This window comes from Gopherus flavomarginatus, chromosome 1, assembly GCF_025201925.1.
Source record: "Gopherus flavomarginatus isolate rGopFla2 chromosome 1, rGopFla2.mat.asm, whole genome shotgun sequence".
Taxonomy (NCBI): Eukaryota; Metazoa; Chordata; order Testudines; family Testudinidae; genus Gopherus; species Gopherus flavomarginatus.
The window spans coordinates 309,961,213-309,976,434 of record NC_066617.1 but is presented as its reverse complement, the minus strand read 5'-3'; the positions used below and the strand labels follow the sequence as shown (position 1 = coordinate 309,976,434).

At 43.7% G+C, this 15,222-nt stretch overlaps 1 protein-coding gene across 6 annotated transcripts in view; it reads left to right on the top strand.

Moving 5' to 3' along the window:
- Positions 1 to 15,222, top strand: part of ENOX1 (ecto-NOX disulfide-thiol exchanger 1) — a 536,222-nt gene that overhangs the window by 395,571 nt on the left and 125,429 nt on the right. For all 6 annotated transcript variants that reach the window (XM_050948778.1, XM_050948788.1, XM_050948749.1 and 3 more), the window contains one exon: positions 3,535 to 3,747. In XM_050948778.1, coding sequence (XP_050804735.1) covers positions 3,535 to 3,747 — 213 coding nt within the window. The remainder of the gene's footprint in view (positions 1 to 3,534; positions 3,748 to 15,222) is intronic.

Sequence of the window (15,222 nt, the reverse complement as noted above, 5' to 3'; positions counted from 1 at the left end):
TATCTTATGTTCAACATCAGCTGAATTTCCAGAGTTAAAAAGCTAGTATTGTCCACAAAATCATCTAGCTTCATGACATTCCTTTATTGTGTAATCGGATTTTAAGACTATGCATGCTAACATTTACAGAAATGATTACAAGCTATTCTCTATTGACTATATTGTAACTTCAATAAACCCTATGCTGTAGAGGCAAAATCTTTGTTCTGTTGAAGTCACCAGCAAAACTCCCATTGATTTCAATAGGATTAGGATTTCATCCTAGCTCAGAGGTCCTCAACCCAGTGATTTCTGAGCTGAATTCTATAAAGAGCTCTTTTGAGGTCTATATGTCCCGTGAGCTTCACTCATGAGAATGAATTAAGTTGTGGCATCCAAAAGTTGGACAGAGAAAGAGGAGACTATGACGGGTTGGATCACAGGAACCCCCTTGGGAGCTGCCACCCGACGTGCCAAGACTACATCTACCCCTGCCTTCCCTGCCAGCTCGGAGCCCCAGCTCCCTCTCCTGCTGAGCCAGAAACTCCCGTCTGCTCCAACAAAGACCCAGGGTCAGAATTACTTGCCCCAAATCTGCAGGCTTCACTGGAAGCAGCTCACAGAAGTGTTCCTGTCTTTAAGACTCAGATGCTCAACTCCCAATGGGGTCTAAACCCAAATAAATCCGCTTTACCCTGTATAAAGCTTATGCAGGGTAAACTCATAAATTGTTTGCCCTCTATAACACTGATAGAGAGGTATGCACAGCTGTTTGCCTCCCCAGGTATTAATACATATTCTGAGTTAATTAATAAGTAAAAAGTGATTTTATTAAATACAGAAAGTAGGATTTAAGTGGTTCCAAGTAGTAACAGAGACAACAAAGTAAGTTACCAAGCAAAATAAAATAAAACGTGCAAATCTATGTCTAATCAAACTGAATACAGATAATCTCACCCTCAGAGATGCTTCAGTAAGTTTTTTCCTCAGACTGGACACCTTCCAGGCCTGGGCACAATTCTTTTCCCTGGGACAGCTGTTATTCCAGCTCTGGTGGTAGCTAGGGGATTCTTCATGATGGCTCCTCCCTTTAGCCAGCTGAAGACCAAAATGGAGGGGTCTCCCACGGGCTTAAATAGACTTTCTTTTTGTGGGTGGAGACCCCCTCCTCTCTCCTATGCAAAGTCCAGCTCCAAGATGGAGTTTTGGAATCACCTGTGCAAATCACATGTCTATGCATGACTCACAGTTTTTACAGGTAGCATCCATTGTTTACATGCTACCTTGACTGTCCTCAAGTAGACTTCTTATGTGGATTGGAGCATTGCAAGATCCATTGTCCTTTAAATGTTTCTTGATTAGGTACTTAATTTCAACATTCCTTTCTCCAGGAACTGACCAAATGCTCTACTAAGGTTATTTAGAAATCAAGCCAGTACACAGCCAACATTCATAACATTTATAACTTCGAATACAAAAATGATACATGCATACAAATAGGATTAATACATTTAGTAGATCATAACCTTTACGGAGATATGTTACATGGCATATGTAGCATAAAACACATTCTAGGCATATTTCCATAAAGCCTTATGGGAGGTACCATCACAGAAACCCCATTTCTTTTCTTCTCAATGGCCACAAAATAAATTAAGGAGAATGAGGGCATGGTCATGTGTGGATGCAAAGTCACAACACATACACAACACAATGCAACAATAGGACATTGTGATGCTTTTATTTTGTGGATTTCTGAGAGTCTCTCAAATGCAAAAAGTCTATCCAGCTTGTAGCAGTTGAATCCAGCTGTTGTAGGTGACTGCAAGGTTCAGTGAATAGGAGGCTGAACTAAGAGTCCAGAGACCTGGAATCTATTCCTAAATCTGCCATCGACCTGCTGCATGACCGCAAGCAACTCACTGAACCTCTCTGGGTCTTAGGTCCCCGTCTTTGTATTGTGATTTGTGATCTAAAATAAACAGCCCTGTATAAAGTATAAGAATTATTGTTACTTATTTTTATTATTTCCTACAGATAGATTGTGTTACCTTACAAAACAATTAAAAAAACCTGCCAGATCTCTCCACGTCATTGGCTGGTTTTAATATTATCACATATTCATTTAAAATGGCATTGGGCGAAACCTCTGCTTCCTTCCCCCCGGAACAGTAGACATTTATGCAGCAGAGGAGAAATACTAATCATTTAAAATGTATGAAGGAAGTAACACCAAGCATTGGGATGAATTATTCAGTAAATGGACAAAATCAGAAAAAAAGGCACATGTAGGCTGAATTGTAAGGCAGTTTAATGGACCTCACTATAAGACTCTCTTGAGGAAGAGGTGGAAGAATCATCCCAGGAAATCTTCAATAAAAAAAAAAAGTATTAGATGAAGTACTAGGAAATATACTGCAGGGCGAAATTTTTCACTGGAAGGATTAGTGAGTAAGATGACCTAGTAGATATATTCCAACTCTAATTTGCATCCCAATTCTTCTACTTTTACTGATGGTGAGTAGCACTCTTCCTAGTCTCCTTGAAGTCACTGAGAAGCCTTGCATGAATAAATTACTCATTTTAAGTAATGATGACAGATTCAGGGCCTTTATCATTATAATACTTGGGTTGGTCTTGTTTGATTGTTGAGTTTTTATTTTATACAACCTCACAAAAACATAAGCATGACCATACTGGGTCAGACCAATGGTTCATCTACCCTAGTATCCTGTCTTCTGACAGTAGCCAGGGCCAGATGCTTCAAAGGGAATGAAAAGAACAGGGCCACTATCAAGTGATCCATACTCTGTCGTCCAGACTCAGGATCTGACAGTCAGAGGATCTAAATGTCTAGTCCAGGATCTAAATGTCTAGTGTACTTACAATGCTTCTCCGTTCTCTGTTTCTTGATGACCATAAAGTGCAGTCAGCATACAGTAATGGGTGCAAGTAGAGGAGCTAAGTGTAATGGAGGTCTGTGTCACTGGAAGATTTTGAGTGGATTTATTTAACATGCAGATCTAGACCCTGTGTTTTGACAAGATCCACAGAACGCAGAATTTTTATTGTAGAAGAATGTATTATTATTTGCTCAGCTCGAGATCTTTGGGAACATGTACAAACCTTTAAATGCACAATACTAAAGGCCAATCAATGTGGACACAAAATGCAAGTGCTCCCTGACGTAACTGAAACATCATGCTATAGTCTCCCACATTAAATCCCTTACACCGTTTAATACATCTAGCACCTCACACACACACACACTCTTACCATTTCTTTAGTGCATGTGAAAATTCAGGCCACTTTTTTTTTTCAAGGAAGAGAACCATTATAATCACTAGAAGACAGGCTTTGGATGAAAATTTATGGCATTTCATATGATAGCCTCAGCTCCCTAGATCTGATGGAACAATGGACCAAAAAGTGTAACCCAATATGATACAGTGTAAGCACAATTGATGAGGATTTTAATGTGGCATAACACAGAAATTGTATCATTCCTGGGATATTTATATCTGTAATTTAAAACCTGTGGTTTGACTGTTCTAGATGACAGCAAATTTTCAGAGGCCATCACAGTGCTACTTACCTGGATTGAGCGAGGCGAGGTGAATCGTCGCTCTGCGAATCAATTCTATTCAATGGTGCAGTCAGCAAATAGTCACGTTCGCCGACTTATGAATGAGAAAGCCACTCATGAACAAGAAATGGAACAAGCCAAGGAGAGTTTTAAAAATGCCTTAACAGGGATCCTCACTCAATGTAAGTAACTCTTTTTGTCCAGTGTTGTTGTTGTGATTGTGGTAGTGGTGGTGTGTTTTATGTGTTCGGGGGTAAGTAGTTATGATAAAGTCACATTCTACTTCATATCCTATTTCATACGCTATAGCAATTTGGAGGAACAAGGACCATTCCTAAGAGCTTATTTCTCAAGGTGAGCAAAGTTTCAATAGTTTTTCCATTAATAGAATGAGATATACTATAGGATCCGTAATGTTTCAGGAAACTGACCAGGCAAAAGTATCCCTAATATGGAACAGGGAAAGATCATGCTTTACGTGGAGTGCAATGATCTCTTATCTGTGAGTCGTAGAGATAAGGAATTCTAGTTATCTTTGATACCTACAGAATAGAGCACAATCGGAGTGTATTTTTGAATTGAGCTTAGGTAAAAATAAGTTATAGAAAGGAACCCCTTTCAGGAGGTTTATAAATAGTGTGCCGAAGCCACCTTCCACAGCAAAAGAACTCTCTGCACCACTGTTGGCAGCACAAGTGCTCCATTGATCTTCTGCCAGCATTTACTTGGCAGGTAAAGTGTCTAAAATATTTAGGGCTGGCAATTTTTCCCTGTACAGAAATATAATCAATCAACTCACCTTAATGGGGTTCCCTCATAAAACAGCAGGATAATTGCCTAGGGCCCTTTAAAACAATCGTACTTCATTTATGCAGGATTTTCATATGTATAATGCATCCCCACAGTCTTCGTTTTTGATTCATTCAGTCCGTCTGCACCCAATCCACATGGAAAAAGGCTAGATTCCAATCACCCCAAGTTCCTCAAATAATGGATCTAATTATAGTCACAAAGATGCATCCTGCTTAAGCATACAAGACAAAAAAATTAAGAACATTTTTTAGTCTGAGACCAATACGCATGTTGCACTTTTGTGTCTGAATTATGCCTTTGCTATTTACATATACATTAACTATATTCTCCATAAATACTGTGATATCATGGTAAAAGATGGAGGATGTGTGCAGTGGGTGAGTTTTCAAGATCAGTTAATACCCATGGTAGTTTGGATAGGCAGGTCATTTTACATCTCAGTGACTGAAAAATAATGTGTGAGAAAAAGGAAAGTGAGCACCACCATGGCCATGTTGTTCTGTTCATACCAGCTTTCCCAAACTTACATGTACAACAGCTAGTTCTAATATTTAAAAATGTCTTCTTCAGGAGGGTTAAAAAATCACCTAGTGTCAGCAGTCTGGACCTTAGTTAAATCCATCTAAATAATTCTGTTAATCATCAACTTTTGTGGAACATCTGTCAGTGGAAAAATTGAGAGCCTTGAAGTTTCAGGCTATGTTTACACTACAAAATTTGGTCGGTGCAAATTATGTCGACATAAAGCTCCCACAATTAGTGTATCACTTGTGTGCCTGCATATTTGGCTCCTAGTATTGGCAGTGCATGTACTCACCAGCAGTGCTTATATCAATGCACAGTGCATTGCACTATAGGTAGGTATCCCAGTGAGTAACTGCCCCCCCCCATCATTTTTGGGAAGTTTTGGCTATGTATGGTGGCACAAAAACGGGTCGTGAAGGGGTGACTGAGAGCAAGAAGTCAACTTTCCAGTGTGCAACTGTCTCCATCCCATAATATCATCCATATCCCATAATTTCCATTCCTCTTTTCAAAATCCCCAAAACCGAGGCAGCCGTCCTCGCTGTCCACCATCTCTGACAGAAGCATGAAGCTTGCACAGCTCTGCACTATTGTTGTGAGCGTTGCAAGCACAGAACACACAATCCTCTGGTAGTTGCAAAACCCTGAAAGAACTGAATCAACAGGAAACATGACAGTTTTTGGAGGACAGATTGCTGTGGGACATAGCAAGAATCAGCTCAAGGTTGGTGGTGGTGAAGCAGCTGCCGATGGTGAAGTGTCACTTATGGTCCTGAGAAATGAGCACTGACTGATAGGATCATGTCGTAAAGCAGGCTTGAGACGACAAGCGGTGGCTGCAGAGCTTTCAGATGCACAGGGACACATTCCTGGATCTGTGGGCTGAGCTTGCCCTGATCCTCCAGCTCAGGGACAACAAAATGAGAACTGCTCTGACAGTGGAGAAGTGTGGAAAATTGCAAAGCCAGATTGCTGCCAGTCAGCGGGGAATCATTTTGGAAAATCCACTGTGGGAGCTGTCATCAAGTGCAGGGCCATTAATCACCTCTTGTTATGCAGGAGTGGGACTCTCAGCAATATGCAAGATATAGTGGCTCGATTTGCAGCAGTATGGTTCCTGAACTGGGTTGGAGCAATAGATGCCATACCTATCCCTATTTTGGCAGACCACCTTGCCACAGCGTGACATCAATGGAAAGGTCTAATTTTCTATGGTTATGCAAACATTGGTGGATCACTGGGGATGCTTCACTAGCTTCACTGTGGGCTGGTCAGGGAAGGTACATGACACACATATCTTTAAGAACAAAGGGCTGTTCAGGAAGCTACAAGCAGGGACTTTCTTTGCTGACTGGTAGATTACCGCTGGTGATGTTGAAATGCCAATAGTGATCCTGGGAGACCCAGCCTACCCCCAGTTCCCCTGAAGCTATACACTGGCCACCTCAACAGCACCAAGGAGAGATTCAGCTAGCAGCTCAGCAGTTGCAGAATGACAGTTGAATGTGCTTTTGGTAGACTGAAGGGACATTGACGTTGTTGACTCACAAGATTGGATCTCAGTGAGAAAAATATCCCACTGTTATAGCTGCCTGCTGTGTCCTGCATAATATCTGTGAACCCAAGAGGGAAAACATTTCCACTGGGGTCAAGTGTAGAGGTGTAGCAGCTGTCTGCTGAGTTGGAACAGCCAGATATAAGTGCTATGAAAAGAGCTTAACATGGAGCTAAATGGCTCAGGGAGGCTTTGAAAGAGTAGTTTAACAGTGAGAGGCAGTAATGCATGGTGGTGTATTGTGCTCTACCTGTCCCTGCTGTTTTTGGCCTGTTAGGAACTGTGTGGTGCTTCGTGTACATGTATGAATGTAACAGTGTCAATGCACCTATTCATTTTGTCTGTTACAGATTCTATGAGTTGTGTCACACTGTACAGTAACAAGTAAGTGGGTGCTCTCAACTGCTAGGCACTTTACAGCATATGTTGTGAACTAATAAAGATGAATTGTGTTCCAAACAGTACAATTTTATTTGTAACAAAATCAGTGAAAAGGAATCTGTGCAATTTTAAAGCAAATACATTGAAAACTTAATAAATTAACAGAACAGAACTTTACAAGGGGAAAGAACATTCATGTACATTTTAGCTAAATACACCAACTGTGGCTTTCACAGGTCAGTGTATGTGAAGCTTTGGTGGTCTTTAATATCCCCCCAGGTGGAGAGGTAGGGGTAGAGCAGCAGCCCCCGATGACACGAGGAACGTTGAGTGGGGAAGTGTAGGGCGGTGCTGCAATTGAGTTCTCCAAGGACTGCAGAGGGAGGCAAGCCCAGGATTGTTGAATCTGTATGTCCACAAGAGTCGGCAGCATCTGTGTTTGCTGCCGGAGAAGCCTCATTACCTCCTGGTGCATATTCCTCTCCTTTTCCTGCTGGGACTCCTGGGCCTTTCTCCTCTGCACTCTTTCCTTCTCTAGGCTGTTTGCAATGTTCACCTTCCAGGCCCTGTGCTCAGGGTCTGATGCAGCGCTGGCTTGCAGGATTCCATTGAACGTGTCATCCTGAGTCCTCTTCTTTCTCCTCCCTATCTGGCTCAGGCGCTCTGCAGGTGTGGAGGGGGAGCCCCTCAAGGTCACAATGGCAACAACTGCAGATAAAACACACAGTAGTACCATTGTCAGTGTAGTCACAACAGAAAGCAAAAGATTCAGAACTCCCGTTCCCTTCCTCCCCTAATATTTTCAACAACACATGCTCATTGGCTCTTTTGCTTTGGATTACTGGTGCACAACACCACTCACAGCACCAGCCACAGTAGGTACGGCTCCTGAGGGTAACACCGAGAGAGCACAGCTGCTGTTGGTGTCCCAAAGCCACCTAGGCCTATATGCTGCTATCTTCTGTACTGACTGCAATGATGCCTGCTGAAGTTATCACTGACTGGGAAAGTGCCCTACCATGGATGAAGAAATAAGACTTTCGTCCCCAAAAATCTTTGGGAGAGGATTGCAGAGTGCCTCCATGAAAGTTTCATCAAGATCTCTCAGGAGCAATTAAAAGCAGATAGCAACTCTACCTCTCTTTGTTGTATCTTACCTCTTCTAATCCGAGTAAATTAATGAAAAGTCGTGAGCTGCATCACTGTAGTGAAAAATACATTTACACACTTATCCGATGATCCTTCCCCTTCATTGTTCTCGACTGCCAGGACTGACTGGACTGTGGTGGAGTCCCAAACATGTCCTGGCTTGCCGCATAGCTGGGCCCTAGTCACATGTCTTTCATCCTCCTCCACCTCCTTCTTATCCTCAAGGACCCACTGCCTAAATGCCACCGAAGACCCGCGGAGTGAGTGAAGGACCCGCCACCGAAGAGCCGGAGTGCCGCTGAGTGAGTAAAAATTAAAAAGGTGCAAAGAAATTGAAAAAGCGCCACTTGTGCTCAGTGGGAGAATGCCCACTGCCCTGCTCCCCACCAGCTACACTACTGTCTCTAGAGTAGTGGGGGTTCTCTGCCAAATATGGCAAACAGCTCTTTGTAAAAGCAGCAGGTCTGAGGCTTGGCACTGGATTGACTGTTGGCTTCCCTGGCCTTGTGGTATGCCTGCTGAAGTTCCTTCACTTTCACGCGGCACTGCTGCTGGTCCCTGTTGTACGCCTTCTCCTGCATCCCCCATGAAATCTGCTCATAGATGTCAACTTTTCTGTGGCTGGTCCATAGCTGTGTCTGCACAGCCTCTTCTCCCCAGAGGCTCAGGAGACCCAATATCTCCTGTCTACTCCAAGCCAGAGCACATCTGGAGCATGTAGCTGGGCAGTTGCACACAATAATGGAGAGCTGTAGGTGTACTCGCATGCTGGACAATCAGGAAAAGACATTTCAAAAATTCATGGGGCCGCAGTGGAGTTCACAATTGTGACCAGAGTGGTCAGTGTTGGGCACTGTGACAGCTGCTGGAGGACTGTTAGGGTCAAAATAGGTAATGCAGTGTCTAGACTTGTGCTGTGTCAACTTCTACATCGACCACGGCTCAACGCCACTTGGGGAGGTAGCATTGCTATGTCGATGTAATGGGCATTTACGTCAGTGGGAGACAAGTTTAAGAGCAGACACATGGTCGACACAAGGAGGTTTATGTTGACCTAACTTTGTAGTGTATATCAGGCCTCGGGTAATACTTACATTGCTGTCTGGTTAGTTCCTGCCATGTACAGAATTGTGATGTTTCCTTAAAAGCAAAATTGGCCTTGGTACAGGTAAATTTTTCAAAGCATGAGGCTTACACAAGCCTGACAAACTCTCAGCAGTACCCGGAAGGAAGGTAGCTCCTGGCTGGTCTGTCATTTGAGGGCAAGGACACTGAAAAGACATATTTGGTTAAAGGTGCCACCATCCATGTATGTTTATAAATACCAAATTTATGAGCTTTCCAGATGCTCCAAGTTGTTGTTTTATCAATGTTGTAAATATACCCCATTAATTTCATTAACATGTCTTCTTAAAATTCCCTGCAAACTCTTTGTGAACAGATGGACAATGTTTCACATTTCACATAAATATAGTAAGCCCGAGAGTGCAAAACAAGGAATTGTGAAACAGGCTTCTCCTGTCAAGAATCTTGCATATCTCGTAGTTAAATTAAGGAATATTCTCTGTCTCATTTACATCATTCCCATGCACATAAAATTCTGTATGTATGCCATATCAGCATAACACTCTTTGTAAATAAAAATCTGAAATTAAAGTTGATACCATCAAGTAGCATAGCTATCCAGAATAGGTGTGCTGTCTAGTAAGTTATGTGGAGCTAGTGTGATTCTAAAATACAACAGCTTACACTAGTGTAATACTGTAGTGTTATGAACAATTGATATCAGCATTACAGTACTTGTAAGAAGGGTACGCTGCACAATCTTCCTGAAAAGAGAAATGTAAAGGAAGAACTTGGGAGGTTAAAAATGAGTAGCGCAGGAAGTGGAGAAGAATTGTGTTAAGGAAATGGGGTTTAAGTGTGTTTGTCTCAAACATATACAGAGTGCATGTTGATCTCAATGTAAAATACTTTCTTATTAACAACGACTAGTGCAATCAGAACATTTTAGCTTATGGCCCAGCCACCAAAGAAATACAGGTAGTGAAATCCCTGTCATAAGTTTCTGACTTCCGGTATTTGAAAGATTAGGAAGAGGATTACACCTAAACATTTGGGTCATGTGTTCAATATATACGTTAACTGCCTGACCTGATGCTTATGGCAGGGTAATCAGCCAAATAAATGTATTATAGCTGTCACACCACCAATTTACTGGTCATGTTAAAGTTCTACAGATAAACTTAATCTCTTTATTAGAGAGACAAGCTGGGTGAGGTAATATCTTTTATTGGACGGACTTCTGTTGGTGAGAGACGAGCTTTCAAGATACATAGAGCCCTTATTCAGGTCTGGGAAAGGTAATAAGAGTGTCACAGCTAAATTCAAGGTTGAACAGATAGTTTAGGATAAGTATTTGGCCCTTAATGTAAGGGACGATTCAAGTAGAAGTGGCCTGTTAACTCCCCTGTAGTCATAGACAAAAATGGGGGTTTAATGGGTTACAGATCATTGTAATAAGTGTTAGCAATATGTGTTCTTCATGGGGATTTCTTCTCAGGAAGCATGCTGCCTATATGGAGTTCACAACCTCTTGTGTCCACCTACCATGAGGTTGTATATACCTGGCACTCCTTCCCTGAACTTCCACACTCTCACTATTCATCCCTTCCCCAAAGCACAAGTTCCCCAAGAGGCCTATAAACCCTCACACTCATGCTAAATCAGTGTTAGCACTATAGGTCATAGAAAATTAGGGTAAGCAGATGTACCGATAAATCGGGGCTGTCCCAATATTTAGCTCTTTGTTCCGCATCCCAATCAATGTACAGTCAGGATTCCATTTGTCCCAATATTTAAGTAAGGAGGCAAGCGGGAGGGAGGCGCTGACTCCATGGGCGCTCCAGGGTTAGAGCTCCCATGGGAAAAAATTGCAGCCAAGCTCCCTCCTCCTCGCCGCCTCCTCCTCCCCACTCCCCAGCGTACTGCGTCACTGCTCCTCCCCACCTCCAGCACTTCCCGCCGCCTAACAGCTGTTTGGCAGCGCTTAGTGCTTTCCAAGAGGGAGTGGGGAGAAGCGGGGATGCGGCACGCTCAGGGGAGGAGGTGGAGAAGAGGCAGGGCAGAGGCGGGGACTTGGGGGAAGGGAGTGGAATGGGGGTGGAGCGAGGGCGGATACTTGGGTGGGAAGAGGTGGGGGGGTGGGCGAGCACCCACCCGGCAGAGTGGAAGTTGGCGCCGTAGGGGTGAGTGGCAGGCAGGGGGGTGAAGAAGCGAATGGCAAGGAAACTTGTGACAGGGATTTCACTACCTGTAGTTCTTTGGTAGCTGGGCCATAAGCTGAAATGTTCTGATTGCAAGAATCCTTGTTAATAAGAAAGTATTTTACATTGATACTGTCAGTCTCAGGGTCCTGATTACCCATCAACCCTTTCCCTTTTAGTACTGGGAGCTAGCCAACCAAAACACCCCCACTGAGTGTTAGTAAGAGGACTATTGTCCCGTTACACTAAAGAAGTTGTTCCATGGAATTGTGTGATACATCTGAATGATTCTTGAGACCTAAGTCAAGTGGGGCTGCAGCTACACTGCAAAACAATAGGGTTTGGACAGTGGCTCCTTGCTTGACTCAAGCTTCGACCCTCCAGCCCTGCAGAGTCTTGGGACTCCGGGTCTGAGCTCTGGGTTAGTGTAATTTCAGTGTAGGTGCAAGGGGGCATTTGCCTTACTCAAGCACAGGTTGCATTGCAGGGTAGACATACGCATAGACACTTTTGAAAATTCTACTCCTACTCTTTATACTTATTTGTAAGGTGCCTAGCATAAAGTTGGTTCTAATTAGCAACAGCACTATAATTATATCATAGTTAATAATAATAGCCAAAGGTTTAGGAATATAATACTCTATAACCCACTGGGAAAAGTCTTCACTAGAGCTGGTAAGAAATTTGTACCGGAAGAGGAATTGTGACAATAAATGAAAAGGAAAATGTTTGCCATTTTTATTCCAGCTCCCAACCTGCTCTAGTGCTCCTGATCAGTGATTGAAAATTTCTGTGGCATTTGGGAGCACATTTGTTTTTTAAATATGAGGCTTCATAGTTGTGGATAAAAAAGAACTTTATTTTTTAATTCTCTTTCAAAGAATTAAAAGTAACGGTAGAATTAACATGTATGTAAATTCATATTTTGTCCTAGACAAATAAATACAATGCTCACAGAGCTAGATCCTCAGGCTTGATGTGGCCATTTTACATCACCTCAGTCATGTGCTTTGCCCACAAAACCTGTGTATAAGGACCTAGGAGAATCACCTCAGTGTAAGGTTGATTCTGCAATGGCATATAGCGAGCCTACAAGTGCAGTTATGCCACATAGCATCTCTTCTGCCATTGTAGTGAGAAACAGGGCTGTGGTTAATGAAAAGAGGTCTGTGCTCAGATTGGGCTAGGATTCCGGCCTCTTGTGGCCATGAGAGAGCTGGGAGGAGGCAGTGCCTAGAGAGCACCAGGACAGTGCAAGTGAGAGCTTTAATCCATCTTTCTACTTCAAGTGGTGGTCCCCATGTGTATTCCACATGTGAATACGTATGCACACCATGCGCCTGAGTCTGGACACAAGTAGTGTCCATTGGCACACACATGCACAGTAGTTCTCCTTGCGCTCCCAAGTAAGGGTATAAGAGGCAGTGTGGGTCAACACCCCCTCAGTTTTACCACTGCATTGCCTCACTCAGACTCCAGTGTTCTCTCTTTCTTCAGCTTTCAGATAATCTATAACTAAAATTTACAGTTATTCTTTTAGCTTAGTACAGTTATAGTTTTAGTGTAGTTAGTGTCGTTTTTGCTTCCCTGAACCAGGGAATCCCTGCCTGCAGTCTGGGACTACGTCCGCAGTCCTGGGCTTCAAAAACTGCCTCTCCTGCCCCCGATCCTTCTCCATCAGTGATGAACACCAACTCTGCCTTGACTGCCTGGATGAGACTCATTTCAGCGAAGTGCCACATTTGTCACTCCTTTCCACTGAGAACTCGCAAAGCCCATGTTCTTCACCTTACAAAATACTTAATGGAGAAGGCCATGAGGCCCCTCTCTGATCCAGGCCTGGGAGAGACCCCATGTACATCAATTTACCAAACAAATAGTGCCTCTCCAAGGAAGTGGTTAGGAGCAGAGACTTTATTTGCTAAACCCAAAGACTTTTCCTGAGAGCAAGGAGCACTCTGATAGGTGCAAGGACAGATCCCCATCAAAGACTGTCCATAAGAGACCCACTCCTTCCCTGAGCCCTGATGCGCAGACCCTGAAGAACCAACTCCACAAAAAAACTCCCAAGTTGGAGAGTAAAGCATGTAGGAAGAAGGATCCACTGGTTCTGTTGGTGATTCCAGTACTGAAGCACAAAGACTGTCATCCGCCTGTCCCATCCACGAGTGTGGGTCTGGACTCCACAGTATTGACTCATCCACCCAAAGATGCACCATGACTAGTGATGTGCTGGGTGCTGACCATCAAAACCCCCTACACACCAGGACATATAGAAACTTATATGGCACTGGAGGATATCTTCCTCCCCTACCTATAGTCTTCCCTCTGCTCTGGCCCAGGCCACCTGAGGGACATTATTACACTGGAAGATGACACAATTTCCATGTCCCAGGAACCATCTCATTTACAGCCATCAGGCAGAATTGCCTGAATACTGATGGCTCTGCCATTCCAACGGGAGCAATTTTCATATTCATAAGAATCTGACAAGTCGATTCCTCCTTCATCCCCCTGAAGAGAGCCACGCCTGGACAGGTGATCCAGGATTCTCGGTGTCTGCCCTTGTGGACACAACCTCTCTAGGCGCCAATGGTCCCCATGCCCTAGGGTTCCACACAAACAGTTGGCCCCTCATTTTGGCCCACTGGGGGCTGTGGGATCACTGTAGCAAATGCCCAGGACCCATCCAGGAGTCTTTCTACTCTTCTCTTTTACATCAACAACTCATTCTGTTGGTATATGAGGAGGAGGATGTCAAATTGGAACTGCAGGTACTGATGGTTCTGACAGGAATCTCTTCTCTTCCCCGGATGAGGCAGTCTCTCCTTCTTCCCCATCTCCACCAGATGACCAAAGGCAATACCAGGATTTACTATGAAGAGTGGCTAATGAGCTCCAAATATAGAATCATAGAATCATAGGACTGGAAGGGACCCTGAGAAGTCATCTAGTCCAGTCCCCTGCACTCATGGCAGGACTAAGTATTATCTAAACCATTCCTGTTTGTCTAACCTGCTCTTACAAATCTCCAGTGATGGAGATTCCACAGTGTCTTTAGGCAATTTATTCCAGTGCTTAATCACCCTGACAGTTTTTCCTAATGTCCAGCCTAAACCTCTCTTGCTACAATTTAAGCCCCTTGCTTCTTATCTTATCTTCAGAGGTAAAGAAAAACATTTTTTCTCCCTGCTCCTTGTAATAATATTTTATCCCTGGAGGAAGTCCAAAACCTACACCACCAACTGTTGGACATTCTGCAGCCTCAGGGCCCAAGTAAGGTGGCCCTCCCAGTTAACGAGATTTAATTGAAACGGTGAAATTGGTCTGGCACACCCCAGCATTCAGTGCCCCCACACCTAAGAGAGCGAAGAGCTGCTATTTCATCCCAGCAAAGGGAGCCAAATTTCTGTTCTCCCAACTTGCTCCAAACTCTGTGGTGGTACGAAATAGGTCACAATACCTAAGGACTAGCCCAGGGGTAGGCAACCTACAGTGCGTGCGCCGAAGGCGGCACTCGAGCTCATTTTCAGTGGCATCACACTGCCTGGGTCCTGGCCACCGCTCCGAGGGGCTCTGCATTTTAATTTAATTTTAAATGAAGCTTCTTAAACATTTTTTAAAACTTATTTACTTTACATACAACAATAGTTTAGTTACATATTATAGATTTATAGAAAGAGACCTTCTAAAAACATTAAAATGTATTACTGGCACGCGAAACCTTAAATTAGAGTGAATAAATGAAGACTCGGCACAGCACTTCTGAAAGGTTGCCGACCCCTGGACTAGCCCATCAGATTAGGGTTCCAAGAGACTGGACCTCCTGGGGAGAAAGTTCTTCTCTGTGGGATTACAATTCCGCATCACCAATTACCAGGCTCTGCTAGCCATGTGTGCAGGGCCGGCTTTAGGCCGATTCAGCTGATTCCCCGGAATCGGGCCCCGCACCTAAGAGGGCCCCGCGC